General features: G+C 47.1%; 1 protein-coding gene across 2 annotated transcripts in view; it reads right to left on the bottom strand.

The window, feature by feature from the left end:
* Positions 1-5,172: 5,172 nt before the first annotated feature.
* CRY2 (cryptochrome circadian regulator 2) overlaps positions 5,173-27,048 on the bottom strand; it is a 31,388-nt gene continuing 9,512 nt past the window's right edge. The window contains exons 3-12 of one of the 2 annotated variants that reach the window (XM_054026230.1): positions 23,784-23,926; positions 19,554-19,738; positions 13,594-13,682; positions 12,032-12,172; positions 11,113-11,424; positions 10,152-10,303; positions 9,785-9,987; positions 9,178-9,267; positions 7,825-7,966; positions 5,173-7,274 (exon numbers count right to left, since the gene is read on the bottom strand). In XM_054026230.1, coding sequence (XP_053882205.1) covers positions 7,827-7,966; positions 9,178-9,267; positions 9,785-9,987; positions 10,152-10,303; positions 11,113-11,424; positions 12,032-12,172; positions 13,594-13,682; positions 19,554-19,738; positions 23,784-23,926 — 1,455 coding nt within the window. In that variant the 3' untranslated portion in view covers positions 5,173-7,274; positions 7,825-7,826. The remainder of the gene's footprint in view (positions 7,275-7,824; positions 7,967-9,177; positions 9,268-9,784; positions 9,988-10,151; positions 10,304-11,112; positions 11,425-12,031; positions 12,173-13,593; positions 13,683-19,553; positions 19,739-23,783; positions 23,927-27,048) is intronic. The other variant, XM_054026231.1, reaches the window with a different exon arrangement.

Here is a 27,048-nt window from a genome sequence, read left to right as displayed (position 1 = left end):
ACAGCCCCTCTCCCCCTCAAAAAAGCCTTGTTTCCTTCTACTGCCTTATATTGTTATAGGGAGAGGCACTAATGACTGGATAAATCGCAACAGGCCTCTTGATGGCTGTGAACAGGGACGGATTAACTTTTTGTGGGCCCCCATGGGGCAAAGTGTAGGGGGGCAGGATGGTCAGTCTCCAGTGTGAAGGGCAGGTTGGAGGCAATGAGGCACAGCGTGGCAGGAGCAGCGCTGCTCTGCCCTGCCCAGCCGGAGGGCACTGTTTACGAACCTGCAGGTGCCAGACGCACACTGGACTGCCCAGCCCTGTACTGCCAGCCTACCCTTCCCAAACCATACTGTCCCCCCCCAGTGCCCCACCCTTATGCCCAGCGCTCCCTCGCCAGACACCTCCACCCAGATCTGTATGCCCAGCCCCCACCCCTCCCAGAGACCTCCCCCACTGGCCTCCCACCACAACTGCACAGTACCCTGCACACCACACCACTCGCCCAATGCCCCCCCACCCATAGACCTCCTCACTGCCCACCTCCTTCCTCACAGTCCCACCATCACAGCACCCCATATTCCTGAGGGGATTCTGCACCAAAAAATTAAAAATTCTGCACACAATATTTTAAAATTCTGCAAATTTTATTTATCAATAAGTGCATGTGGAGGCTCCAATGTGGAAATGGGGAGCACAGGCCACTGGTTGCATGGAGGTGGGAGATTACCCTGCAGCCTCCCCGCACCCCACCCCAGGGACTCAGCAGTGAGACTGCACCCAGCCCTGCCGCAGTGCAAGGGCCAGGCCTGCCCCAGAAACACCCTGGGGCCCTGCCCCCCTGGTGTGTGTAATTAAGCTCAGCCCAGCAGCAGGATCCAAGTGCAGAGGGACTTAGTGTGGGGGGAGCCAGGTGGGGGTAAGAGTTCTCTGTGGGGCAGTCTGGGTGTGGGTGGCCCAGTGGGAGATCTGGATTCACAGCAGCTCATGGGGGGATCTAGGTGTAGGGGCAATGGGACTCTGCAGGGGATCCAGGTGAAGGTATTTGGGGCTCAGGGGCGGGGGTTCCAGGTGCAGGTGGTTGGGCCTCAGTGGTGTGGTACAGATGCAGGGAGGGGTGGGGCTTGTCAGGGTGAGGGTTCAATGGACCTGCTTAACAGGGGAGCCCCACCTTCTGCCCAGGGGATGCCACCTGCTGGGCTCCTGCTTCCTTCCTGCCCCCACTTTCCCCCTCCCCTTCTCTTCCCCACTGCTCCATCTCCTCCCCATCCCACCCCCTTCGCTTCAGGAAGGAAACCGCCCCCCCCAGTACGAGCCGGTGGAACGGAGTGGATTGGGGCCGGTTCACTCCACTTCCCGCCGCCCGGTGATTGCAGGGCAGGCCTGACCCCACACTCACCAGCCGGCAGGAAGTGGAGTGACCCGGCCCCAGCCCGCTCGGCTGTGCTCCCCTGGCTCCCAGCCTTGGGACCCAGCCTTCGGGGACAGCGGGGAACCACCCCCCAGCACTCACTGGTGGCGCAGCTGGGAGCCGGCAGAGCAGAGTGGGCTGTGGCCAGCTTGCTCCACTTCCCACCCCCCGGTGAGTGCAGGGCGTGCCCGACCCCTGCTGCAGTCCCCTAGCTGGGACATAGCTCAGGGAAGGGGCGGAGTGGGGGCGAGACTGGGGCAGAGCAGGGGTGGGAAAAGGTGGGGTGGAGCAGCTTTCCTGGCCGACTCAGCCAGCTTGGGGGCAGGGGAAATCAGGATGGGCAGGGCCCCTTCTGACTCTGGGCCCCGCCCCATGGTAAACCCCATAGTGGCTGTGAATCCACCCTTCAATTAACATAACTAAGGCTAAATTAATCCCAAGTCTCCACCTAAGGCAAAAAGAGTTTTGAACTGAGCCTCTGGACGTTGCTCTGATTTGAGAGTCATGAGCAGCAATTTTATTTTGGGGGAGAATGTAACCCAAGTCTTTGGCGGGGAGAGAGGGGGGAGAATAGGCCTGTGAATGCTTCCTGGCAGGAGAGGGGCATTAAGGGGTGGGGAAAGAGAAGGAGGGAAGCATGAGACTGCTAGCTCAGCCAGTGCACCTCAACCCCCATGCACTCCTCAGCCACGCCAGTGCACCCCAGCCAGTGCACACCCAACGAGCCTGCAGCTCCAGTTCTGTCAATGCACCCCCAACCACCCTCTAGCCGCTCAGTCTAACTGCGCCCCACAGCCCTGCTAAGTGCACTCCAGCAAAGTAACAGCAACAGTATATCAGGGAAAGAAACAGGGTTGGTGGGGTTAGAGTTTCCACCCCTCCAGGTTTTACCTGGACAGTCCAGTCTTTGGCTTCTGTGTCTGGGTGCCATTTAGGGTTGCCAATGCCAGGTTTTCGACTGGAAAGTCAGATAGAAAAGGGGACCTGGTAGTGTCCAGTCAGAGGTACTGACTGGACACCAAAAGTCCAGTTACCACAGGGCAGGGGGAAGCATCTGATTATTAACACAGGCCAGCCCCTGCTCAGCTAGGACTGCCTCCTACCTGCAGGCAGTCTCCTTGTCGGGCTGCAGCAGCTCCTGTCCTAGCCCCAAAGGGAGCCCAGGGGGTTGGGTGAGTGGAGATGATTCAGCAAGCAAGGGAGGGCTAATTACCAGCAATTAGAAAGGTGGCAACCCCAAGTGGGGTGCAGCCAATAGGTGTGCACATGGTGGGAGAGAGAGATGCAGCTGGCTCAGTATGCTCATTACAAGACATATATACAACTCTCTAAATCCTTACTAATGCCTAACAACGTATGTTTTCCTGATCAAAAAGCTAAGAAATTCAAATAGCAAGAAAAATACATTAATGCAGAGTTAAGGTTGGTTAGTGGCATACTGTCCCCTTTCACCATGCTGAATTGTCAAAACTCTAAAGTCTAAAAACCAGGAAATACAATTAAGATTGCCCATACAACCTTAACTCTGGCCTCTTTTGCAATGCCCCAATATGCCTATTAGCACACATACCTTTACTCTGCCAACCCCACTTGCTAAAACGTACAAGCTTTTCATACAACCTTCTGAATTTTATAATGCCAAGGGCCAGTGTGAGGAGGTGCTGTGTGCACATTGAGGTGTTGCTGAAAGAGGGTAGAGGGGAGGTAGTGTGGGTAATCTTTCCTCATCCCCTGCCCCTTTTGTCCTTTAATAATATTAGCTAGAATAGGTGACAGTGAATGGGTGGAAAGGAAGTGAAAAGTTTGTACATTTCAGCAGCTGTGGGTTTGACAGAGTAAAGGTATATGTGTTAATAGGCATCTGTATTTCCTTGTTTTTAAAATTTCCTGAGTTTTACTTAATTTTGTGCAAGGGGACAACATACCAACACGTAATTTTAACTCTGCGTAAGCGTAGGTTTTTTGCCATTGAAAATATATGTCTATCTGCAATTTCCCTTACTTCTGGTGACATACAAAGATAAAACCAAGAGGCAAGCCATCTTGGCTCCAAGGCTGTTCAAATGCACTTGAAAAGCCTCTGAAGTGAAAGGCATAATACAAAATTTAAGGTTATCTCCAGCATTTGTGCCCAATTAACTATTCCCAGATTTTACATTGCTTGGGGATAGTTCTCCACCTATTAGTTTCTAGCTAAGCCAATCAATCACCCTTGTATTTGCATACAATCAGTTCATGGTTTGGCTGAGTTAATCAGAGATGGTTCTGTCACCGATACCATCATCCATTTTCCATCACTCAGACTCAATCTAGGTATCATCTTTGAAACTCCACCATCCACTCCTTTTTTCCTCCCATCCAGGCAGTGTCCAAATTCCACCACTTCCTCCATAACATCTAGGATTTAACCGTTTCTCCACCCACACAGCTAAAATTTGACAAGACCCTCTTCTGCCTATATTTTTAATTAAGGTGGGAGAGCTGTCATCAGTGGCAATCCCTCGATTCGAGAATCTCTACCACAGATTTACACATGGGTCCTGAGATGACTCAGGAGTCTGATCCTGGAACCGCATATCTGCCGTATGGTACAGACATTTCCTGGTGGGTCAGCTGCCTGCATGGAGAAGGTTGTTTCTTTTTCCTTCCTTCTCTCTTTTTTCAGCTTCGAGGGCAAGGTGCTTCTCCTCAAAGCAGGCCACTGCCTGATGGAGGATGAGGCCCCATTGAGGTTGGTTGGTGGCTTGCCCCTCCCAGTTTGCAATGTCCACGTCAGTTTTCTTGAGATATGCTTTCAGTATGTCTTTGTAGCTTTTCCTCTGATCACCACAGGATCTCTCACCATGGGTGAGAGTAGAGGGCTTGTTTTGGAAAGCGAGAGTAAGGCATTCACACACAATGTCCAGCCCAGTGGAGTTGGTGAATGGGCAGATTTGTGAATACTAGTGTGTCATTCATCTTCTCTGCTCCAATGATGGTGGTCTCAACCCCCCTTGGTTGTTGAAGTGGGTAGTCTCTATTCAGGGCTGTCCCTAGCTATTCTGGGGCCCTACGCAGAACCCCCACCCCCAGCAGGGGTGGTGTGGGGTGTGGTGTGGGCCCCAGGCCTCCATGGGGGGACTGGTTTGGGGGGCACAGGGGAACAGCCCCCCAGCACTCACTGGCAGCGCAGTTGGGGCTGGGCCCTGCACTTACCATCACTGGTGAGTGCAGGCCCAGCCCTGCTGCACTCCTTAGGGGCAGGAAGGGGTGGGGCTGGAGCTTTGGGAAGGGCTGGGGCTGGGGCAGGGGCCATGGGGAAGAGGCGGAGCAGGGACTGGAGCAGCACCAGGAAATTTAATGCCCCAAAATTTCTTGGTGCCCTACGCAGCTGTGTACTTTGGGTATGGGTAAGGATGGCCCTGTCTCTATTCTTCCCATGCCACCCTCTCCATGTGGAATACCCTCTAAGACGGTCTGAAAAAGTCACTACACTCATCAAGACCTAAAATAAACTGTGTACTTTGCCTCTCTTCTCCCTTCACATTTATATCTTCTCAGATTGAGAGCTCTTCAAAGCAGGTTCTGTCTTGTATGGACTGCACCTAGCCAACTGTGGGTGCTCTGGCTGCCAGAATACAAATACTGGGGATGACTGGGAGGAGAACAGCACACATTCCCCTCCCCTGACATCCACGAAGCTTTGCAACAGGCTACTTGAAGACTTTCTGCCCCGACACAGAAAGTCCCTCCAACCGACACCTGACTCACTTGAAATAAGTGAAAACACAGTAAGTAGAGGGTTAAAGACATTTATAAAACAATGTCATATTTACAGACAACCATGAAACCTTCCATATGACAGAAGTCACAATTTCTAAATTCTAAGTGTACAAAGTGCATTTCTTTCCCCTTCTCTCTGCAGCAGAGGACAGGGGTCTCTCCTTCCCCTAATCGCTACAGCTACTAGACTACAGGGGCCCCTCTGGGTAGATTTGGAGACAAACCCCAGCTATGCTGGTTTACTGTGTTATTTCTAAATCCTCTCTAGAAGAGATTAGTCTGGAAAAATAGACACCAAAACAAGGTCAGGGGGGTAACTCACTGTTTGCTTGGAAAACCTGGTCAATAGATTCCACTGGAAAAGGAAATCTGGGGTCAATGCCCTAGTGTTAGTAGGCAGGAAAGATTATTTATCTGCTGTTTAATAAACTCTTGGTTCTGATACAACTGCCCCACCTCCCCATATTGTAAACCTTTCATATGCTCCTGAATCAGTGGATACTTGTAACCCCAGCATCATTTACGAGGGTCCCAAAATTGAACCCAAATCTATTCAAGATGGGAAACTATGGTCTTCCACTGTCACAGTAAGGGAGCAGGTTGTTAGTAGGTGAGGCTATATGTGAATCTAAGCAGCTGTTTTGGCTAGGGGCTATGTCTGTGCCAAGTAGGGGTTTCAGACTGAATAAATATGTAGTGTCAAGAACAGCTACTGGAGACAATTCCTTATGAAGGCTGCAGAAACAGAGGCTCCTCTACTCTATTCCACCCATCATCTGGGGAGGCAGCCTGAGGGCCTGTGAGCACCCTATTGAAACAGAGCATGAAATACAGAACAAGACCAGGGGATGTATGGTTAACAGTCTGTATGTCCTACAAAGCTGTCAGGTTAGAATACAAAGCACTGAATGCAGGTGTTGGGGGAAGGATGCTGTGCAGGGTACATGGCCATAGGGTTACACAATGCAGAAACCAAACACAGATGCAAATGCACTGCAACCTACAGGAAGGGGAGCTGACATCCACAAAGAATGGGCTATGGAGCCCAAGGAAGACTCGCTTATAGGAGCTGCCCAACAGCCCAGCCTCATTCTAGTGGTATAGTCACTCCACATCAGACACTGCACAGGCTCCACACCGGACATTGCTCACTGTTTGAAAGGGTGGCTTCTTAAGGAAGCAAAAAGTGCAGGAAGGGTAGAGTCCAGAGCCCAGTATGGCCAGAATGGTTTTCCCCACCAGGTGTAGCTTTCTCTGCTACTAAGAGGAGCAAATTTCTGGGAGAAAGCTTCACCTATGATCAAGTCATAGGCTTACTTTCAGAAGAGTCACCCTTCTCTTGAAATTTCCTCTCAAGATGACCCCTAGAGGCAAAAGCCTGCGTTCAACTGCCTATTCTAGGCATCTGCCCCATTTGGAGACTGGCCAGGGTCACGATCAGGCACCAGTATGAATGTTATTTGCTCAATGAATCTTAAAAGGCTCCCTGGTCCAGGGAGGGTGATCATGGTTACTGCTGTACTGATGTCCCATTATTACAGCTTCATCCTTTTCCCAATGCCAATACTTTGCTGACTGTCTCATACAGGTGCACATTTCAACATGCTTTGATACTGGAGTTGTTCAAACAGATGCCTCCTTGATGCCTTGGGGAGCACCCTGTTATGCAGACAGGAGAATTGGCCTGTTTTGGGGCAACAGACAATTCACTGCCTGCCATTTAATAGGAAGGGTGAATATTTCTTCTGACATGCAGATGCTGTTCCCTGTAATTAGGCAGCAAATGGACCAGCGCATGAAACAAATGGGAAGGAAAGTTACACCTGGGAGTGAATGGAAAACTCTTCCCCCTTCCAATCTGAGCAGATTCCAGGTTTGGCTGAGAAGAGACAGGTTTAGGTCCCAGGGCTTCTGTATGCCAATGAGCCAAAATGTACTCAAGCACAAGTGATGCAATATCTGTGTGGCAGCCACCAGAATTAAACATTCACACGGACACCCCACATTTTCAGCTGTTGGTCAAAAGTTCTGATCCCTCTGGAAGCAGCACCCCTCCATTGCTGTGGCGAACACTTCAGCACCCCAACTCTTCCCTTGTGATTCTCCCATCTCTGGCTGCAGGAAAAGAAAAAAGAAGCATTTAGGTATCAGTCCTCTTTGCAGAACTCAAGCTAGAACAGAACACACACAGTCAGCTTCTCTCCAACAGCAGTGTCAGGAGCATTTCAAGTGGAGTATGAGGAACAGCATCTTGCCCCCACAAAGATGTGCTGCTCTCCCTCCCAGCCTGCAACTTTTGGAGCAGATTGGAACCAGGCTGTCTTCACAGATTATGTGGGACAGCTGGTTCCTGTGAGAAGGGAGCAAAACCCTGCAGAACAGGTTCATAAGTTAAAAGCAATCTGTGTTTGCTAAATTAACTATGCTGCTGCCCTCTGCTGGCCAGCTAAACTAGAACCTTGCCAAGCAAAATAGCAACATGAATAGAAGACAGGAGACCCACTAGAAGTTACTTGGTAGTATTGTGGGGCCATCAAACCACAGTAAAACAGTTTAGGATTTAAACTGACAGCACTTAAAGTTGGGCACCACCAACTGTCAAGAAACAACTGAGGATGGCCACAGCCCTACAATTATCCCAGAGCAAGATCATGGGGCTACTCACGTTCACAAGTTCTTGCTGGGGATCTCTGAAATGTGCAGACCCGTCACTTTGGCTCGTTTGTACAGCTCTTCAGTGCACAGCTCCTCCACTCCCTCATGTTTACGCTTTGGAGAGGTCTGGCCACAATGCAACAGCCTCTGCACTACAAGAGGGAGAGGAGAGTCACTAACATTTCCTGTGGCTTCTCACATTTACTGCTTTAGACACCTATGTGCCGAGACAGCAGGGAAAAAAGGAGAGCCTACAATGCCAAAGCAACGGGAAGTGCAGCCACAACCTCCCCCCACTTTTTTTTTTGGACACCAATGTTTAACAGACAGGATACTGAATCTCAACAACTCCAGCCCAGGACAATCACTACAGTCTTCCTGCTCTAGTAAAGGGCTAGTTTTATAGAAAAATTATTTCCATCTCCCCACTCCTCCATGTCCTGTGTGTCTAGACAGGTTCCATGGAACTGTAGTACATGATGCCAGAAAGAATCGCTGACTACAGTTCTGTGGGCCTTTTAGGAAGAGCTCTCTTGGGAATTCCCAGCAAATCTAAATGAAAGTGAATAAGATCTATACTGGGGCAGGCAAAATACAGCCCGTGGGCTGTATCCGGCCCATCTAACATTTCTGTCCGGCCTCCTCTGCCCCCTTGCGATCTGAGTCCAGGCCTCTAAAAGTCCCGTGGCGCAGCGGGGCGCTCAGGCACGCTGCCTGTCTGCTGTGCCCCCACACCGCTCCCAGAAGCGGCCAGCTGCTGCTAACATCTCTGCGCACCCCTGGTGGAGGTGGCTCCGTGCACTGCCCCCAACCCAACACTGTCCTCACAGCTCCCATTGGCCGGAAGCCGGCCAATGGGAGCTGCAGGGGCGGTGCTTGCGGGCAGAGGCAGCGCACAGAGACCCGCTGCCTCCCTCCCTGCAAGGAGTGCGCAGAGACATGCCAGAAGCAGCTGGCCGCAGCTGCTTCCGCAAGCAGCATGGGGGCCATGACATACAGGCAGCCTGCTTGAGCACCCTGCTGCATTGCCGGCCAGGAGCCGCCTGTGGTAAGCGCCTCCTGGCCAGTGCCTGCACCTCACACCCCCTCCTGCACTTCAACACTCTGCACCAGCCCGGAGCTCCCTCCTGCAGCCAAAGTCCCTCCCAGGTCCGCTTACCCCCTCCATTAATATAGTAGAAATGTGCAGCTTATGACGACTTACCAAAAATCGTGGAGTGGGCCCCCCCTGCAAAAATTGCCCAACCCTGATCTACACTATTCTACCCCCCACACACCTGTTCCTTGCTGAAGTAACCTTCCAGTTATGGGCTCCAAGTGCCCATTAACTTGTCTAGGTAATTTGCCAACAACTCCTGCTCACCTGTACTGGTGCTGCTGCCCTGGCCTGACATTGGGTCTGTGACTGGACTACTGAGATCTTCCACACAGGAAGGGACGGAGGCCAACAAACCTGGGAAGAGAACGATCACTGAGACTTCCACTGAGGAACAGGCTCTTGCTTTTCATGGGGAGCTCAGAACGCCCTGGGTGCAAACACCTAGTGGTGCACGTGCTGATGAAAGACAAGCTGGGTTTAAAGCTCAGTTGGTACAGTGCTTGCTGGGGACCCAGGTCCTGGCCCCCACGATCCCTTCTCATTGGGATCTTATGCATGGGCTTTAGGAGCGAAGCACAGGGTTTCTGGTCCCCAATAGGCTCCTTTCCCAATTTCAGTTACCTGAGAGCTATTGCCAACCTCCACAGCTTGCCATACTGAGGTGCTCATGATCTGCATTCCCAGGGAAAACATGTATCTTTAGAGAAACTTTTGGCAGAAGCCACTTCCTCCTGCAAAGGGCTGGTCAGGCGCACAGCTGCCATTTGCTGTATTGTGAATCCCCCTCCCATCCCAACCATCTTATCTCCTTCAGCTGATACAGGGTTAAAGTGCACAATGAAGCAAGTGTCTCACAGGGTCTTGTACTTACAGAGGCCCCTGTAACGTGACAGCTGCTGGTAGATCTGTTTCATGCGTTCAATGTTTAGCCGGCTGGTCTCTGCATGGTTCACCATGGGTTTGGGGTAGTCCACTCCAATGATGCACTTGGCTGCCTTCTGCACTGACTCGGGGGCATTCCATGGCTCATAGATGTACCGTGAGGGGAAGCCCTTTAACTTGGGCAAATACCGCCTGCAACAAATATAAAGAGATGACATATCTTATTCAGAGTACAACCACAAAGAGTTCACAAGTATGGGATAAGCAACAAGTCAGCCACCCAGGCAGGCAGATTGTGCAGCTGTGTCACTGGCATGCTAGGAGGTATGCGGGAAGCACCCACCCATATTACTCACCTCACATAGTCACCACTGGGATCTGTGCGGCGCCCAAAACCCACAGGGCAGTAGCAGTGGAAGAACTGCTGGAAAAAAGCACTGCACGAAAGCCACATCCAGCTGCCGGCGTTCACGCTGAAATCTGCATCCAGCAATAGCTCATCAAACACCTGCAGCAATCAGAGGGAAAGATGTTGAGGGAACCAACCTCCAAGGGAAAGACCCAGTAGCAGGGAACACTAGAAGATAGTATCTGAGGCTAAGTATCAGGTTGTCAGGAAACAGATCTTGGTAACTGGAACAGGAGCAGTAATGCAGACACCAGACCATGCTTCCTTACATCTCCATCATTTCCAATGAGAAGCCCTGTCTGGTCAGGTTTTCAGACACTACCGGTTAGCTCCTGCTGCTTTGGACTCTGCTGTACAGTTCTACTGCAAGATTTGGACACCAACCCTAAACCTGGAAGTGTAATGTAAGTATGCAGAATAGAGCAGTTCTGTGCAGCAGAACAATCAAAAGTAAATAAGGGTTTTTGCTTCTAGGCCTCACATTATCCATTCCCCACTCTGAGTGGAAGCAGGAGATTAGTAATAACCCACTGAATTCCTGTCCAATTTGGTTTCTAGGAGTTGTGTATTCCAACTTCAACCGTCTATCAGAGTTTCAGCCCTTCGGGGCAGGGATGCCTCTGCCTCCACTTGGGCTGGGGGCACTTTTTAACAACAGCCCATATTAATCAATGGGTCCCATTTACATTTACTTAGGTAACTGCAGACTATCCCATCATCGCTTTTAGGACTGAATTGAACTAGGCAGAAAAAGCTAGGCTCGTGACCGAAGCAAAGCCAGCTAGATCATCCTCTCTTCCACATTATTCCATGATTGCTAGGACAGTACTGTCATCCCAGCAGAATGTGCCAACAGGATTTTGCGCTCCCCGTGCTCTGTTGCCTAATTCTGGAAATGCCCGACTTACCCTGACTCCAGACTCCCAGCTGATCCAGAGGTCACCCCTGGTCAGGAAGCAGGCCACAGCGTGCCTGGCCAGGTGGTGAATCCAGCCTTCTTGTTTCAGTTGGGTCATGATAGCATCAATCCAAGGGAAGCCTGTCTTGCCCTCTGCCCATTTTGCCAAGGCTTCAGGATTCCTGTCCCAGGGGATCTGGATGCAGATTGGGTTCCCCTCCATGCGGTCAAATTTGGGATTGTTGGTGGCTGCCGTATAGAAAAATTCCCGCCAGAGAAGCTGCCCATATAGTGAGAGTGGTGGTGTATTGTTACGCTTCACCTGTAGAAGAGGAGAAGCAGGGGCAAAGAGATATTAGCCTTTCCCAGCTCCTGCACCTGGGCAGCTCAGCTCAACCCTCCTTCTGCCCCATCACTACAGGTAATTCCCGCTCAGGGACCCAGACTGCTAGTAACATTTGGAGCTGTGGAGCTATCCTCTGAACAGTCCTTTACCAGAAACCAGACTCACTGGGGCAGAAAGCACCTGTCTTTAATGTAGTCTGATATACTGAAGGGACTGATCTGTCCAGAACAAGAGGACAAGCACTAGAGCCAACCTAGAACTAATGATTATGAGGGCTCAGGCTTGAGAATCCAGATAGCTACTTTTAAAATCTACTAATTAGGTCTACAAGAGTCCCACCATTTTTGTAAGTTTCCCCCAGGAGGGGCAACTATATTTAAAGAGCTGAGCACTGCTTCATAGCCAGAAGAGCGAGAGGCAGGGGGAAGGAGGGAATGTCAATCTACAGCTTCTTGAGTCAGAAACAATGGAATATGACAGAACTGCAAGAGAATTAAACACAACCCCCGTCCTCAGAACCAGCCTGGTCCCTGGATTGCCTGCTCTGGAGGAATCCCCCACCCTCTCATCCCCCTTTTCTCACCTTTTTATACAGCTCCCAGAGGCGGTAGTAGAACAAGCGGCAGGACAAGCAGCCGAAGCGCAGGTAGGGACTGAGCCCAGTGGGGCTCGCCAGCAGCGAGTTAGCGTTCATCCTTGGCCTTTCATAGTTTGCAACCCAAGCCTAGGAGCATTTGGGAAAGAGAATGGGTTTCAGAAATGCAGTAGTTCAAGGAGTAGGCTGCTGGGCAGGGACACAACTATCGCCAGTAGGTTCATTAAAGCCCCTTACATTTCTCTGACAGTATCCCTACTGAACTGGCTTCATCTATTTGTTGGAGATGTTTCAAGCTGGATATTCCAGCACTCCCACAGCAGTGAGAGGCACACAAATCACTTCCCATTTAAAGGGAATTTGATCTAGTCATGCTGATCTGGGAGGCGGCTATTAGCTCTTGTCCGCAGCGTAGGTCTGGGCCTAGGACCTCCTAAAGGTACATCCTAGTACTTCAGGTACACTGCTACCTCGATATAACGGGACATGATATAACACAAATTCTGATACAATGCAGTAAAGCAGTGCTCGGGGGGGGGGGGGGGGGGGGGGGCGCTGCACACTCCAGTGGATCAAAGCAAGTTCAATATAACCCGGTTTCACCTCTAACGCGGTAAGATTTTTTTGGCTCCCGAGGACAGTGTTATATCGAAGTAGAGGTCTACATCCAACTCTGAGCTGCATGAGGAGAGATCTTAACTGTCTCCCTGCATATGCAGCAGGTGACTCCAGGAGGAAAGACTATCATTGAACATGGCAGCCTGCAATTACATAAAGCTGAGATTCAGCACTACCTGCAGAATATTACACTGAAGTTTTATTTCCCCCCAATGCAGCATGCAAGTTGTGAACTGCAAAACTACCATTAAGAAATGTTAGCATTAAAGAGACAACTCAGTCATTTCTGTCTGAGTAATATTATCTTGTATTGTTATTAGTAACACCTAATACTCCTGTTCTTATTGTTATTTACTTTGTGTGAAACAATAAAGAGAACAGGGTCAACAGAGAGTGTCTAGATATGCTATACCTTGAGCCACACATTGTAATGGCATATGTCGTATTAACAGTCCTCACATGCCCTGCCTGGGAAAAGCCTGGCTGTTTGCACTTGTCCTGTTAATGCACCTGCACAAATGTCTCCAAGTGAAGATTAAAAAGGAGGTGGAAGGCAGTCTGCAGCCAGCACTGTATTGTGGTAGAAGGCTCTCTTCATCTATGCTATCCCAGAGAGAATGGGGCTCAACACCCTTCATGCTCCAAGGGCACTGCAACACCAGGATTGCTTGGTGAGTGCATTCCACTCCAAGTGCATGTACATCAATGAACTTCCACTTCAGTTTGGGTCGTTTGAAGCCTAGAAGTGGGGAGGGAACATTCCCTATGCCCCACACAGCCTGGGTCCTACAGAGGCATTCCCTTCAACACAGAGCTGTGTCTGCTGCTACAAGCAACAGAAACAAGGGCGACAACCAGCGTTAATATTTCTTAGCCAGAGGCCTCAGCATGCAGAAAAAATACCATTTTCTGGGTTAAAGTGGGTTGGTTACCTTTCTTTCCAAATGCTTATCCAGCCGGGCCAAGGCCTCTGTCTCCCCTCCTTTCCAAACTGCTGGGGCAAGCCCATCTGTGGGGAAACCTGAGAGAAACAAACAGGGTGGTAAGGCTGGAAGCCAACACTATGCAAAGGGCCCAGCAGGGCTCCAGCAGCAACAGTATCAGACTTGAAAAAGATGGCTCCTGAGTTCTCTGAATATTTGGTTTATTGTTGCTGCTCTGATCCTTCTACAGCAAAGCAAGCATGACTGCTCTGACACCCCAGTACGAAGCCTGTCCCCAAATTAAGTTCTCCAGTCAGCATTCTTGGGGCACCCCACCATCATTCATACACAAACCCTATAAATGCAGAGTGGTCATCTACTGCATCCTCTATCAGGCTCAGTATCAATGATAAACAGAACAGCCAGCAGGGGGCATGTTGTATTAATTCAGATGGATTATATGGGTCCAAACAGTTGAAGGTATTGACAATTAGAAAAGCTAAGGCATAAAATGGGTTAAATCTAGCAAGGGTCATAAAATGCAACAAAATGAAGTTCTTTAAATGCAGTAAGAGCAAGAGATAGACCAAGCATAGGTCCTCTACTTAGCAGGGAAGGAGAGCAAACAACTGAGGACATCAAGAAAGCTGAAAGGTCTAATGCCTATTTTGCGTCAGTCTTCACTAAAAAGGATTAATGGTGAACAGATAACTCAACACAATTAATATTAACAACAAGGGGAAAGAAACATAAGCCAGAATAGAGAACAGGTTAAAGAATACTGAGATAAGTTAGATATATTCAAGTTGGCAGGACCTGATGAAATTCATCAAGGTACTTAAGGAACTAGCTGAAGCAATCTCCGAACCATTAGCAATTATCTTTGAGAACTCCTGCAGGACGGGTGAGGTCCCAGAAGACTGGAGAAGGGCAAACAGTTACCTGTCTTTAAAAAGAGGACCTGGGGAATTATAAATCAGTCAGCCTAACTTTGTTACGTGGAAAGATACTGAAACAAATTATTAAACAATCAATTTGTAAGCACCTGGAGGATAACACCATTATAAGGAATAGGTAGAATGAAGTTGTCAAGAACAAATCATGCCAAACTAACCTAATTTCCTTCTTAGACAAGGTTACTTGCTTAGTGGATAGCGGGGAAGCAGTGGATGTGATGTGTCTTATTTTTTAAGACTTTTGACAGTCCCAAAAGATATTCTCATAAGCAAAGTAAGGAAATATGGTTTAGATGAAATTACTATCAGGTGGGTTCACAGCTGGTTGAAAGACCATACTCAAAGAGCAGTTATTAATGGTTCACTGTCAAACTGCGAGAGCATATCTAGTGGGATCCCACTGCAGTCCGTCACTATTCAATATTTTCATTAATGACTTAGATAATGGAGTGGAGAGTATGCTTATAAAACACCAAGCTGGGAAGGATTGCAAGCACTTTGGAAGACAGGATGAGAATTCACAGCGACCTTTGAGATTGGCCTGAAAGCAATAAAATGACATTCAATAAAGACAAGTGCAAAGTACTTCACTTAGGAAGGGAAAAAAATCAAATGCACAACTATAAACTGGAAAATAATTGGCTAGGTGGTGGTACAGCTGAAAGGAACCTGGGATTACAGTGGATCACAAACTGAATACGAGTCAATGTGATGCTGCTGTGAAAAAGGCTAACATCATTGTGGGGGTGTAGTAACAGAAGTGCTATATGTAAGACACAGGAAGTAACTTTCCTGCTCTATTTGGCAGTGGTTAGGCCTCAGCTGCAGTACTGTGTCCAATTCGGGGTGCCACACTTTAGGAAAGATGTGGACAAATTGGAAAGACTCCAGAGGAGAGTGACAAAAATAAGAGATTTAGAAAACCTGACCTATGAGAAAAGGTTAAGAAACTGGGCACTTTTAGCCTTGAGAAAAGGAGACTGAGTAGGGACCCGATAACAGTCCTGTTAAGGGCTGTTATAAAAGAGGACCGTGATCAATTACTCTCCATGTCCACTGAAGACAGGACAAATAGTAACGGGCTTAATCTGCAGCAAGGGAGATTTAGGTTAGACATTAGGAAAAACTTTCTAACTATAAGGGTAATTAAGCTCTGGACTAGGCTTCCAATGGGGTTGTGGAATCCTTATCATTGGATGTTTTTAAGAACAGGCTGGACAAACACTTGTCAGGGATAGTCTAGCTTTACTTAGTCCTGCCACAGCACACAGGGCTGGACTTGACTTCTCCAAGTCCCTTCCAGCCCTACTGTTCTATGATTTCATAACCCAATCACTCTCCAACATTAAATAATTTTAAACAAGTTTAGGGATTTGTTGTACAGAAACCTCACCCTGCTTAGCACCATGGCAAACACTATTAGAAATCCCTCTAACCGTTTATTAAAGATACAGGGAGAAAAAAGGAAAAAACAGTTAAAGCATTTGAAATGTAAGTATTGAGTAAGGTTTTCATTTTAACAACATCCCTCGTTCACTTGAGCTGGGTGATTTTCCTTCTAAAAACTCTTGTTTGATCGTGTTTTAGATTGTACTAAAGATGGTAATAACTGCCCTTTTGGGGAGATGGACCAGAGCTGCTGCTGTTAAAGTCAGATCCTGTTTTCTAGAAGGCTAAACACAAACTTATACAAAATAAGAGAAAAGGACAACAAGGATAGAAAATGCAGCTTTTATATCTCACATTGACTCTTACTTGCACCCTCACTGCCGGAAAAAACACAAGACACGGCACATAGTCTTATCAGCCACTCCAAGACCTGGCAAAGTTGTACCAGCACTAGGCTGTTTAAGACATTGCATTTAACTGGCTCTTTCTGGTCACAGGCTTACAGAAGCATTGCAAAATAGAGTCTTCGCTGGCTAAGCCAGACTCTTGTAAGAGAAAAGGAAAAAGGAGAGAGATAAGAAAGAGAAGAAAAGATAAAGGAAAAGGACAGATGGGGGAGCAAGTGGAGACAAAGTCTCACATCCCAGCTGGTGTTTGGGATTCAGCTGGAACTAGTGGAAGTGGCTGTGTCATCTGGGTCCCTCCCTCATCAGGGCATCTCTCAGGATCACGATGCCTGGGTGGGAGTAGCAGCCATGATAATGAAACACGCTCCAGTAGCCAAATTTTCCTTCCCAAAGTCTCATTCTTTAGGAACCCAAAAGGGAGCGATGGGTGGAACACCCCACCCCCTCATTGTTTAGTCCACCAGTTAGGCTCAATAGCCAATATACCAATTTTGGATTATTAGTTTTCCGGTTCCACACTTTTCTTGTATACCGAGCATGATCTTAGCACAGTTCTTGAGTTGGATCAGTAGGCCTTTTTGTTAGACTGAATTAGTCAGTCTTGCTTTTGCACCTTTTCCAACCAACATTTATTGTTATATGTTATGTGACATCTTATGAACTTACACTTTTTACAGTTGAGTTCACAATTAGGGTAAACCTGGAGGCCCAATTATCACAACAGGCACCTTTGCCCCATCAGATTTGCTAATCTATGAAATATCTTCCAGTCAACCCAGAAATATCTCATCACACAGTCTGCAAGTCAAGGGAGACTCTTAGTTTCTCAATCTGGTACTAGTGAAGATACTGGACTAAACAGCACTGAGCACCTACATCATATTAATCCCCAGAACAAGTAGAATATGGGCAGCAGCAATGCAGTTTTCCTATTCAGCTCCCTACTTACAAAACGATAGGGGAGTTCAGATACATTCATTTTGATCTGAGACTATCCTCAAGAGCCAAATCCCCCATTATTTTCATACATAAGGGTTTCTGCTGAGTCCTACCAACTTTTCACACAGCCCTCCCCCCTTCCCAGCCCCTCAATGTCCCACAGTACCCAGATACTACTGGAAAGCTGTCAGCTGCACTGTTATCTCCATCTGAACAATACTCCAAATGCAAGCAATAACCTTGCCCTTTGCTTACATTTAGGTTCAGATCCTTGATCTGGGGTTGGGATTTGTGCATCACCCTCTGTCTTGAACATTTTTTTGATGCCGTAGAGCCATCAGCAGCTGAGGAGACTGAAGCTGACAAGCATGGAACTGTGACACTAGCAGACCAGGTGCCAGCTCATGCCAAGGTCACTAGGCATCACTGAACACCGACAAATTCATAGCTAGAAACCAGCCTGGCTTATCTGAGCATTAGCATTGTTTAAATAGATGTTAAGTTCATAAGAATGTGTTTAGTGGTTAGATTTGATGAAATGTTTGTAGGATGTTGCATGTACTGATCTAACTTACAACATCTGTATCCCTTGGTATAAAGTTATATTGAGCGTTTTCATTGTAAACCTCGAACTGTGTAACTCACGAAACAGGAAAGCAGCATTAATTATTGTAAAGTGCTGGGCCTGCACACAAGGCGGCCCATTGAAACCAAATGAGCCATTTTGAAACATCAAAAGGACAAAGACTATTGATTGCTCCCCCACAACCTATGAAGAGGAGATGGCACAAACAGGGAATACAAATCGCTGACCAGAAATACCTGGATCATTATGCTGCTTGAAATTTGGTGAGGGAAATATTTCTAAGCATAAGCACGGGATTCCCAAGCTGCTAGGCTTGGATTAGCGTTAGAGGACATAAAAAGCTTGCATATTAGAGCATTTTCTATCACCTTTTGGAATCTAAGACTAATTCAGGGATACTCCAACCTCAGTGGTTCAGGAGCCAAATTAGTGATTAAACATTATGCAAAAGAGCCACAGTAGTGGGAATTCATGGTTTCATTTACTATATAAATAATTTTTGGTCTCATGAATGACCAAGTATTTTATCAACTAAAATTGATCATAATAAAAGCATCCTGATTGGTTAATAATTATATCAGTGTTTTAATACCATGTGCTGCAAAGAGCCACTTGCAACTCCTGAGCCTCAGTCTCACTGCTGGAGAGAGAGAGAGAGAGAGAGAGAGAGAGAGAGTGTGTAGATTTACCTACTTTAATCGTGTAAATAATATTCCTTTTTCTTAGTTAATAAATTATAGGATTGGCTTCAAGTGTTGTCTTTAGTGTGAGATTTATGATGTAATTTACCTGAGATGAGCAACTGGACCGTTGGGCCTGGGAGTAACTTGAGTACTGTTGTGATTTTTTGGTGTAAAGGATCATCTATCACAAAGGCAAATTTGCCTGGGTGGCAGGATAGACAGTACCCAAGAGGACTGTCTAACTTCATGGTTAAGCTGCTAGAATGCTTGAGGAGATATCACTTGTTGCTTGGTTGGTGAAATTTAAGTACAGAACTCTCAACCAATTTGGGTGAGTGTCCTGCTTCTTGACAGTCTGTCCTGAGGTTGGCACTCATGCTTGTGAACTATTCCAGACAGTCTGACAGGAACTATTCATCCATATTTTCTCCTTCCCCTCTCTACCATCAATTTCTTTCCTCCAAATCAAATCCAAGCACTTACACAGCTTGAAAGCAAACACCGATTCCCTTGACACCAATGGGTACTTAAGGGTGGATGGTAGCAGTTTTGACAAAAGTTTTTGTCTGAGTTTCCAAATTAATCCTTTTTAGTCACAGTAAAGCAAGTGTGATAGTCTCATCTTAGCATGATTAACACTTCCATCTCTGTCACAAGCAGCCTGTCAGGGACCAGAATATCAGAGGATGCAGTGGGTCAGGACTGAGCAGCACTGTGAGGGCCTCGGGGCTGAAAAAGTGTGCAAAGGATGGCAGATCACACCTGAGAGGTAGCAACAGAGATGTGGGAAGGAAGGAAATGAGTTTGCACTAGAATCAAGCATAACACAGACAGATGGACAATCAGTGGCTCATTTTCCCAAATTCCATGGCTCATTCTGTGTGCTACTCCCAAGGCTATAGCCTGCCCAGGTCAGATGAAAACAGTGAAACCATTTTGGAAGCATTCCTGCCAGAAGAAACATTCTTGTTTGGTTGGTAGTTAAGCCCCCTCAACCCTGGACACATACCCAGCTCCTCCAGAGATGGGACTCCATACGTGTCATCATGATTCTCCTGGATCTCAGACTTGCACTTCTCCATCTGCTGGCTTGTTATGCTGCTCACTGGCTTTCTGGGAAGCTCCATGCGACTAATGATGGTCTGGAAACGCTTGTACGTGAGAGGTGGTTTGTGGCCATTCAGCTCGATTATTCTAGAGACACAGGCCCAGGAGACAGAGTTAGAAAACAGCTTAATTCTCATGGGAGGTGTGGGGAAGAATACTCAAGCATTACCCCCCTTGGACCCAGGGACACTTTTCTCTAGATAGAGAAATCCCAGACAGACTCACCCTCCTCCATTTGGATCCGTCCCTTCAACTAGTTAAAGAAATTTCAGGCTAACCCCATTTCCAGGAAAAGACACCTCAGCCTGCACCAGTCCCCAAGCCATGGCCTGCTCCCAGAAAAACCCAAGCCTGAGACAATCTGTGCCCCCCCTCTCCCAGTGAGAAACCCAACCTACAACTGTCACCCTCTTTTCTATTGCTTCCCCAGATGACAAATCCTAGTTTACTTGTCCAACCACTCACTCTCTAGATCAGCAAAATCCAAGCTTCCATCATTTCATGTGCTCCCCACCCATTTTTGAGAAATCCCAGCCTGCATTCGGCCCCCTCCCTGCAATAGAGAAATCCCAGCCTGTGCTTGTTCCTGTTTCCTCCACACTAAAAAAATCCCAGTCCATCTGTCACTCTCCCCTCCTCTACCCCCTCAGAGGAGAGAAATCCCAGTGTGCCTCACTCCTCTCCTGGGAGTAGAAAAATCCCCATCCCTCCCTCCCTCCATACGATTGCAAGCAATACTGCCACATACTGAGTATGCCATTTACTTTTTAGTGTTCAAACCAGGAGCACAGGCTGCAAGGTAGCCACAGCTCCCTTCTACCTTCTTAAGTGCCCACAACCTGCCCAAGTCTCTACTGGGAAATAAAATGTGATGCATCCCAGAAAAGCTGTCTCTCGCCCCTGGGGAACAGAGCTAAAAAGAATTTGGAGAAGACTGCGTGGCAGAGCCTCCATGAGTAGAAACAAGGGCAGTGCTGAGGGAAAATGTCTGGGCACAGTGCCAGGAGCAAAAGAGTTAACAGGAAAACAGGGAGAGCTCAGAGTGTCAGGTTTATATAAGGCTGAAACAGCCAAGCCAGCACTCCTGCAGGAGCACTTGCAATGGCTGCTACCCTCCCCATCCTGACAGTCAACAACTTATGCAAGGAGTGAGCTGGGAGCCTAGTGTTTCAGGCGATGCCACGTGCCCTCCCCCTCCTCCCCCCATCAGCTGCACGTGTAGAAGGGAGGAGCTCCATGCTAGCCTGGAGCCTTCACAGAGCAGCTGGTCACATGTGATACTGTGTGACAGGTCTTCCCAGCTCTATACAGCAGCCAGAAGGCAGGAAGCTGCTCCCTAATAAATCTATCATAGCTGCTGCTTGGATCTAGGTCATAAATGCCAGGATCTCTCAGGCATACTGGGGGAGGGACAGAGAGCCTTTTAAAAGGCGGAGCATGGTCATGTTAAAGCAAGATATTCAACTGACTCCCACCACATTCCTTCTTATTTCTTCATGTAGATAAGAAAGGTAAGATACAGGGTAGGAAACACGGAAAAGGAGGAAGCTTTTGCCGGTATATAGCAAAGTCACCCAAACAAGTCCTGTGCAGCTTGAAGGAAGCTGTTTGCTTCCCTGCACTCTTCAAAAAGTAATTCAGAAATTTCCACCCTTATGAATACACCCTAATCCCCTACAGTCTTCCCCACTTTTTGCACTATGCCACTTTCCAGTGTGGAGTTCCAGGGGGCAAGAGGCAGGAGAGAAAGAAACCTGAGACCTTCATATCTGTCCCTCCAATATGTACTGAGACGCTTCTTACAACATCTACATCACGGATGTAATGGGAGCATGAGGCCTTGACAAGTACAGCAACTGCTCCTTCAATAGGTTTGTGCCAGAGTGTGACAATCTGATAGTGCTGTGCAAGTTTTCCCTCTTCTCCAACTCCTGCTCTACAGAGGCACCTCAGCCATGCCTTGCCACACTACCCAGTCCTCTTCCATATATGTGCTGATGCACAAATGCACCTTGATCATGACAGTAGCAATCCTCTAGTCACAGGGTCTGCCTTGAACAGAAACTGCAATTTGGATCAAACTGTGGCTTTTGTGATGAGCCCTCCTTTCACTAGAATAAAAACAAGGATGAAAACCTTCTGTGCCTTCTCATCTCCCAACCAAACAAGTTACTGGGGCAGGCTTAGGAACAGAAGTCTTCCAAAATGATGGGGCATGGATGTTATCTTGTATATATTTTTACAGCACCTACAACAATGGCTGAGGCCTCCAGAGGCTATTAGTGTCTGGCAGTCCCTTCTCCATAGTGCTACTTTGCCTCAGGGAGGACGGCAATCCAGGCACGAACAAGCACATTTATGAGTTCATTGAGTGGGTTACCACAGGCAGTTTGTGGTAGCCAATGCAAGGGCGTTCACAGATCTCTCTTTACAGCAGCAGATTCGAGGACTATAGCCTGCCCCATAGACTTTACCTTCTGAATCAATCACCTGCAAAAGCCATTCTGCTGGGTTCACCACAGCCCCTTCTTCAGTGGCATCATTCCACTGGCTGGCTTGTACATAGAAACCCTTCTTGTGTATGATGAAAAAAGACATGTTCACGCATTTCCTATTTGTGAGGGTGACCTCAGCCAACACTTGAGGATCATGCTGCTCAACTGGCAACACAGGTTTGGATAGGTTGACAATCTGAGACTACTTGGGCAAATGAACCTGTCTACTGTTCAGTCTTCCCATGTCAGTTTATTCAACTACTGTGATACAAATACTGGATGAGCTCTCTAAAGTGTGGACTGTGCATTATTTGTATGTACAGTGCCTAGTACAATGGGACCCTAACTGAGTTTCTTCAGGTTCAGACAGGAACTGGAAAGTAACTGCATGTACAGACAGTGTACAAAGGACAGACTATTCCACTCCTCCAGACAGCACCAGGGAAAACATTATATAAGAATATCAAAGGTTCAGAGGTGCCTTGAGCAATCTGTACGTACCTACATAGGAAAAATATCTGATACTAGAGGGCTTTAATCAAGCAGGCAGGCTTAACAAGCTCCAAAGGCTGAAAGCTCTAGTCAGAAAAATTCAAATTGGAATAAAATGCAATTTTGACATTGAGGGTTATAATATGTTGCCAAGGGATATGAAATTCTCCATCACTTGGTGTCCTCAAATCAAGATTATACCTTTTTTAAAAAAATATCTATTCTAGCTCAGCCACTTGTTATTGGCTTGATGCAGGAGCTGCCAGGTTAAATTTTATGGCTTGTGCTACAATAGGGGGTCAAACAAGATCATAATGCCCCCTTATAGATCACTTCATAGATTTTATTTTATTTTTTTAAGGCCAGGCCTGCCTGGCCTGGAATTAGGGAGAAATTCTCAATGGCCATCTGCAAGTCTGGACTATGAAGGATTTAGATCCCAGGGAACAAAAAGCAGGGAGACCCAACTGGAGGAAGAAAATGACCTGCCATCAAACAGAAGGGAGCTGTCAGACAGCAATTGTGAGACAAGGATTTGGGTCACACTGAGCCAACATCTAAGCTATTATCTTTTCAATTTGAATTCAACAATCTGAGCGTAGTTAGCATTCACTGAGGACTACCAGTTCTTAAAATGGGTTACACCATTTATGCCGAACATGATTATTTTTCTACAATCAATTCCTGTTTCGCAAGTTTGTGCAGGCCATCCCAACGAAACGAAAAGCCTTCAATTTCTAAGTATTAACAGAAACATATCTGAAGGGTAACCTATCTCAGGCGTCTCAATCAGAAAGAGCACAATAAGGGGGCATCACAGGCCGGGCTGCAGGGAGCAGGACACACTAGAACTACTCAATGACCACAGAAGAGAACAGTTTAGTAGGACTGAGGCAACAGCTATCCCAACACTCTCATCACCATCAACACTTTGTGATGCTCTTGTAAGAGGCATGACTCAGTGAAATATAATCCCTACAACCCCCATCTGCGCTCACATGCAAATCATGCTTTAAATAGTTGCCAAATTATGTGGATCAGGGGACTGAAACCTTCCCCAGACTAGAACTTTCCTACAGTCCCCTTCAGACAGCACAATATGAGCCCTGTCTAAGCAGTATAGCTGCCTCTCCTTGACCTCTTACCTATCCAGGTCATAGAGAGTGTGAGAATTCTCTATCACCACCTCCACGCCAGCTTCCTTGGCCAGTTTGACAATAGCTGCATCTCTCTCCTTCCCAAATGGTTCGGAGTCATACTCAAAGGTGAGACGGGTCACTCCCCATTCCTGTGAAGAACACAAAAGAAAAAGTTATCATTACAGATACCAGCCCTCTCAGCAGCTAGCATGATCACTAAAGAGAATCACAAAGGTTCCTTAATGTCATGCCAATGAAGTCCTGGAGTCTTTTGCTTTACAGGAAACTAGGACATGATGAGAGAAACCATGGAGGGAGCCCTGTGGACAAATGTGGTAACAACAGACATGGAATAGAGAATCAGGGACGTATTCTGTTTTATCACCACTATAAAAGGTCAGGGTAAGAATCTTAGTATTATACTAATTCATCCATGTTACTGAACTCCAAGATTGCAGAACTTTAAGAACCTCATTCTTCCCTCCTCCCCCAATACATATTCTCCCTTTGTCTGCACTGCCCTCAGCTTGGCCAGTAAGACTGCAATGGCGTGGTTCATTTCCCAGTTCTCTGACACCACTCCAAGGCTGAAATATTGGGGCTACAAAGTGCAGGGGAAATTGTCAATGCAAACTGCTTAAAATTTATGTATTTATACAGAGAAACTGTCAAGAAGTTTAAGCCAAAAATGTAGGTTCTGAAGTAAAGTTTTCCAACATCCCTTTAAGGCCACCATACAAGAGAACTTCTGTCCAACCCTGGAAGCCAGAAGTGAGGAACAGAGGAAACCAGAATAAGGAATGACTAAGGAGAACACGAGTATGGCTATCAACTTTGTATTTCAAAAAATACAGGACAGACCTTAGACATCCCCTCTGGGGAAAAGCCCCTTCTCCTCTACCCTCCTTCCTGGAGATTCTCAAGCTTTGGGAACTGCAGGTGCTAGCCCAGGCAGCAGCTCCTGTTCAGGCATCAGGAGCTGAGTTGGAGGTGAAGTTGCTGATCTCTGCCAGCTGCAGCACCACGTCACCAGCGGTGGGGCCGGAAAGAATGGATGTGGACTGGAGGAAGGCAGCATTTGAAGGAGACTTTGCTACAATCATCAGGGGTGCCATTTCAGATTTCAATGGAAGGGGCAACTTTCAGTGGTGCTCCAAGGATCGAAATGCAGTCGGCTCAAATTTTAGTGGCATTGTGACAGTGTGTGCCAGGTTACAATGCCACTCAAATTTGTCCCAGTTGCCTCTCAGTCAACAATGTCACTTAAATTTGGCCTGGCCCCCACTCTGTCGGCATGACTAGTCAAGTTGCCAACCAGCAGCACTTTGCAAAGTGATTTTGTACTGATTTAGTAAGGGACAGGAACATTTTTACTTAAATAAGGGACGTCCCTTATAATACAGGACTGTTAGCAACTCTTCACTAGAGGAAGGAGAAATCAAAACTAGAGGGACTGATTTCTTCCCCAGAATGGTAAAGGAAGATGCAGGAATCCAGACTTGGGGCATTCATCCTCCAAATAGTGGTACTGCTTTTGCCTTATCCAAGCTACGAACCTGGCAAGATATCAGACAATACACCACTAAAACACTTTATAGACTACAAGGACTTGGTTCTGAAACACACAGGCCTGAGAAGAAGAGCTGCACTGTCTCTTTCAGCCCTTTGCAGAACATGATTTCCTCTCTGAATTCATGGCCTAGTTTTCTCAGCAAATGAATGCTATGAGAGGAGAGTTAATGGTTTCCACAGTGACACTCCTGAACTCACTGTCAAACATAGAGCTAACCACAGATGTGGGCTGCGGAAAACACTCTGCTGAGCTTAGCCAGAGATCCATTGGGGGTGGGGTGGGGGAGGCTGGGCTTTAAAAAGTCACAAATAGTAGGCAACACAATTAACATGGGGTCACATTTTCCAATTGAAACAGCATGGGACACCCTCTCCCCACTACCCCGAGGCCTAGTCTCCTTTGACTAGTTGTGCAGGACGCTTTGCCTTTTCCTGAACAGGAGCTGAGGGTTTAGCACAGCCAGCAACACAAGCTAAATGTGACAGCAGAAGTTTTGTAATTTTGCATAAATTACACAGACACAATGATGCTGGGGTGGAGGGGGCAGTATTGGGAAAGTTCATAGCAGGACGCAACACCCCACTTGTCTCCCATGTTTCCCGCTCCCCCTGGAAACTCAATTCTAAAGTCAGTCCTCTCCTCAAAACGGAGGTAAAGCTGGTTTTCCAGGGATAACATTATAAAAAACAGTCTTAGATATGAAATGAGGCAGAGCATTTCAAAGTCAATATCCACCCCTTCCAGCTTCACATTACCTGGCTATAATTTGCCTTTCCCCAAACTAGGAAGTACAGCATTAACAAAACCTACTACCCAAGTGTTTAGATGCCTTTCAAAGCCAGTCCTCTCCCCATATTGGAATTTGATTGGTCATATTAGTTTTAATTATATGATAGATTAACAAGGGACAATGCCACTCGGTATCACAGAAAATAAAGGTTTGGTTTAAAAGAACATGTATGCATAGGGCAGGAGGGAACACATTTTATCATGACAAAAAGTTAAAAACCTCTCAAAATTCTGATATTTCTTTATAGTGCGGGAAAGCTGAAAACAATGGCATTGGGCTAGTAAAAGGCAACAAAACATAAATGACTAGAAACCGAGAAACTGTCTGATAAATTTCAAAATATACAAAGAGTAAGTTAGAAGTTTCAAATGCAGTTTTCATCCTCCATATTATGGCAAGGAAGCATTTAGGATTTAGTATTTCTATAAAAAAAGTCACCACAAGCCATTTTGCTGCCTTGAATGCGTGGCAGGACTATTTCCCCCAAAACACTGAACTCCCAAAGACAATTTAAGTACAAGCAATCAACCAGTATCTTTGGTGTCTGAATATGGTACAGACTGAGGTCAAATCCACATGCATACAAAAATAAACTAGAGATCATAACACTACTACAGCACACAAGCACAAGGGAGGGTGGGGGGGGAGGGAGGGGCTGGTGGCTCTTAATTAACTGGTGACCACAGGGTTTGGTTCAGTGCAGGTGGTCAGACGCCAAATGACTGGTTAGAGAAAGAGGGGAATTTTTTTGTTGTTTTTATAAAGATACCTTGTGGTAGTGACAAAGCAGCAGAGCAAGCTGCATATGCCATCTGCCATTGAAACAAACATCCTTTGTAGCCTAATTCTCCACAAGTGCATCTCTACCAGCAGAAACCATACTTGAAGCTGCAGTGTAGACCCTGCTG

Source organism: Malaclemys terrapin, chromosome 4 (assembly GCF_027887155.1).
Source record: "Malaclemys terrapin pileata isolate rMalTer1 chromosome 4, rMalTer1.hap1, whole genome shotgun sequence".
Taxonomy (NCBI): domain Eukaryota; kingdom Metazoa; phylum Chordata; order Testudines; family Emydidae; genus Malaclemys; species Malaclemys terrapin.
The sequence above is the reverse complement of the archived record's forward strand: the minus strand, read 5'-3'. Positions and strand labels throughout refer to the sequence as shown.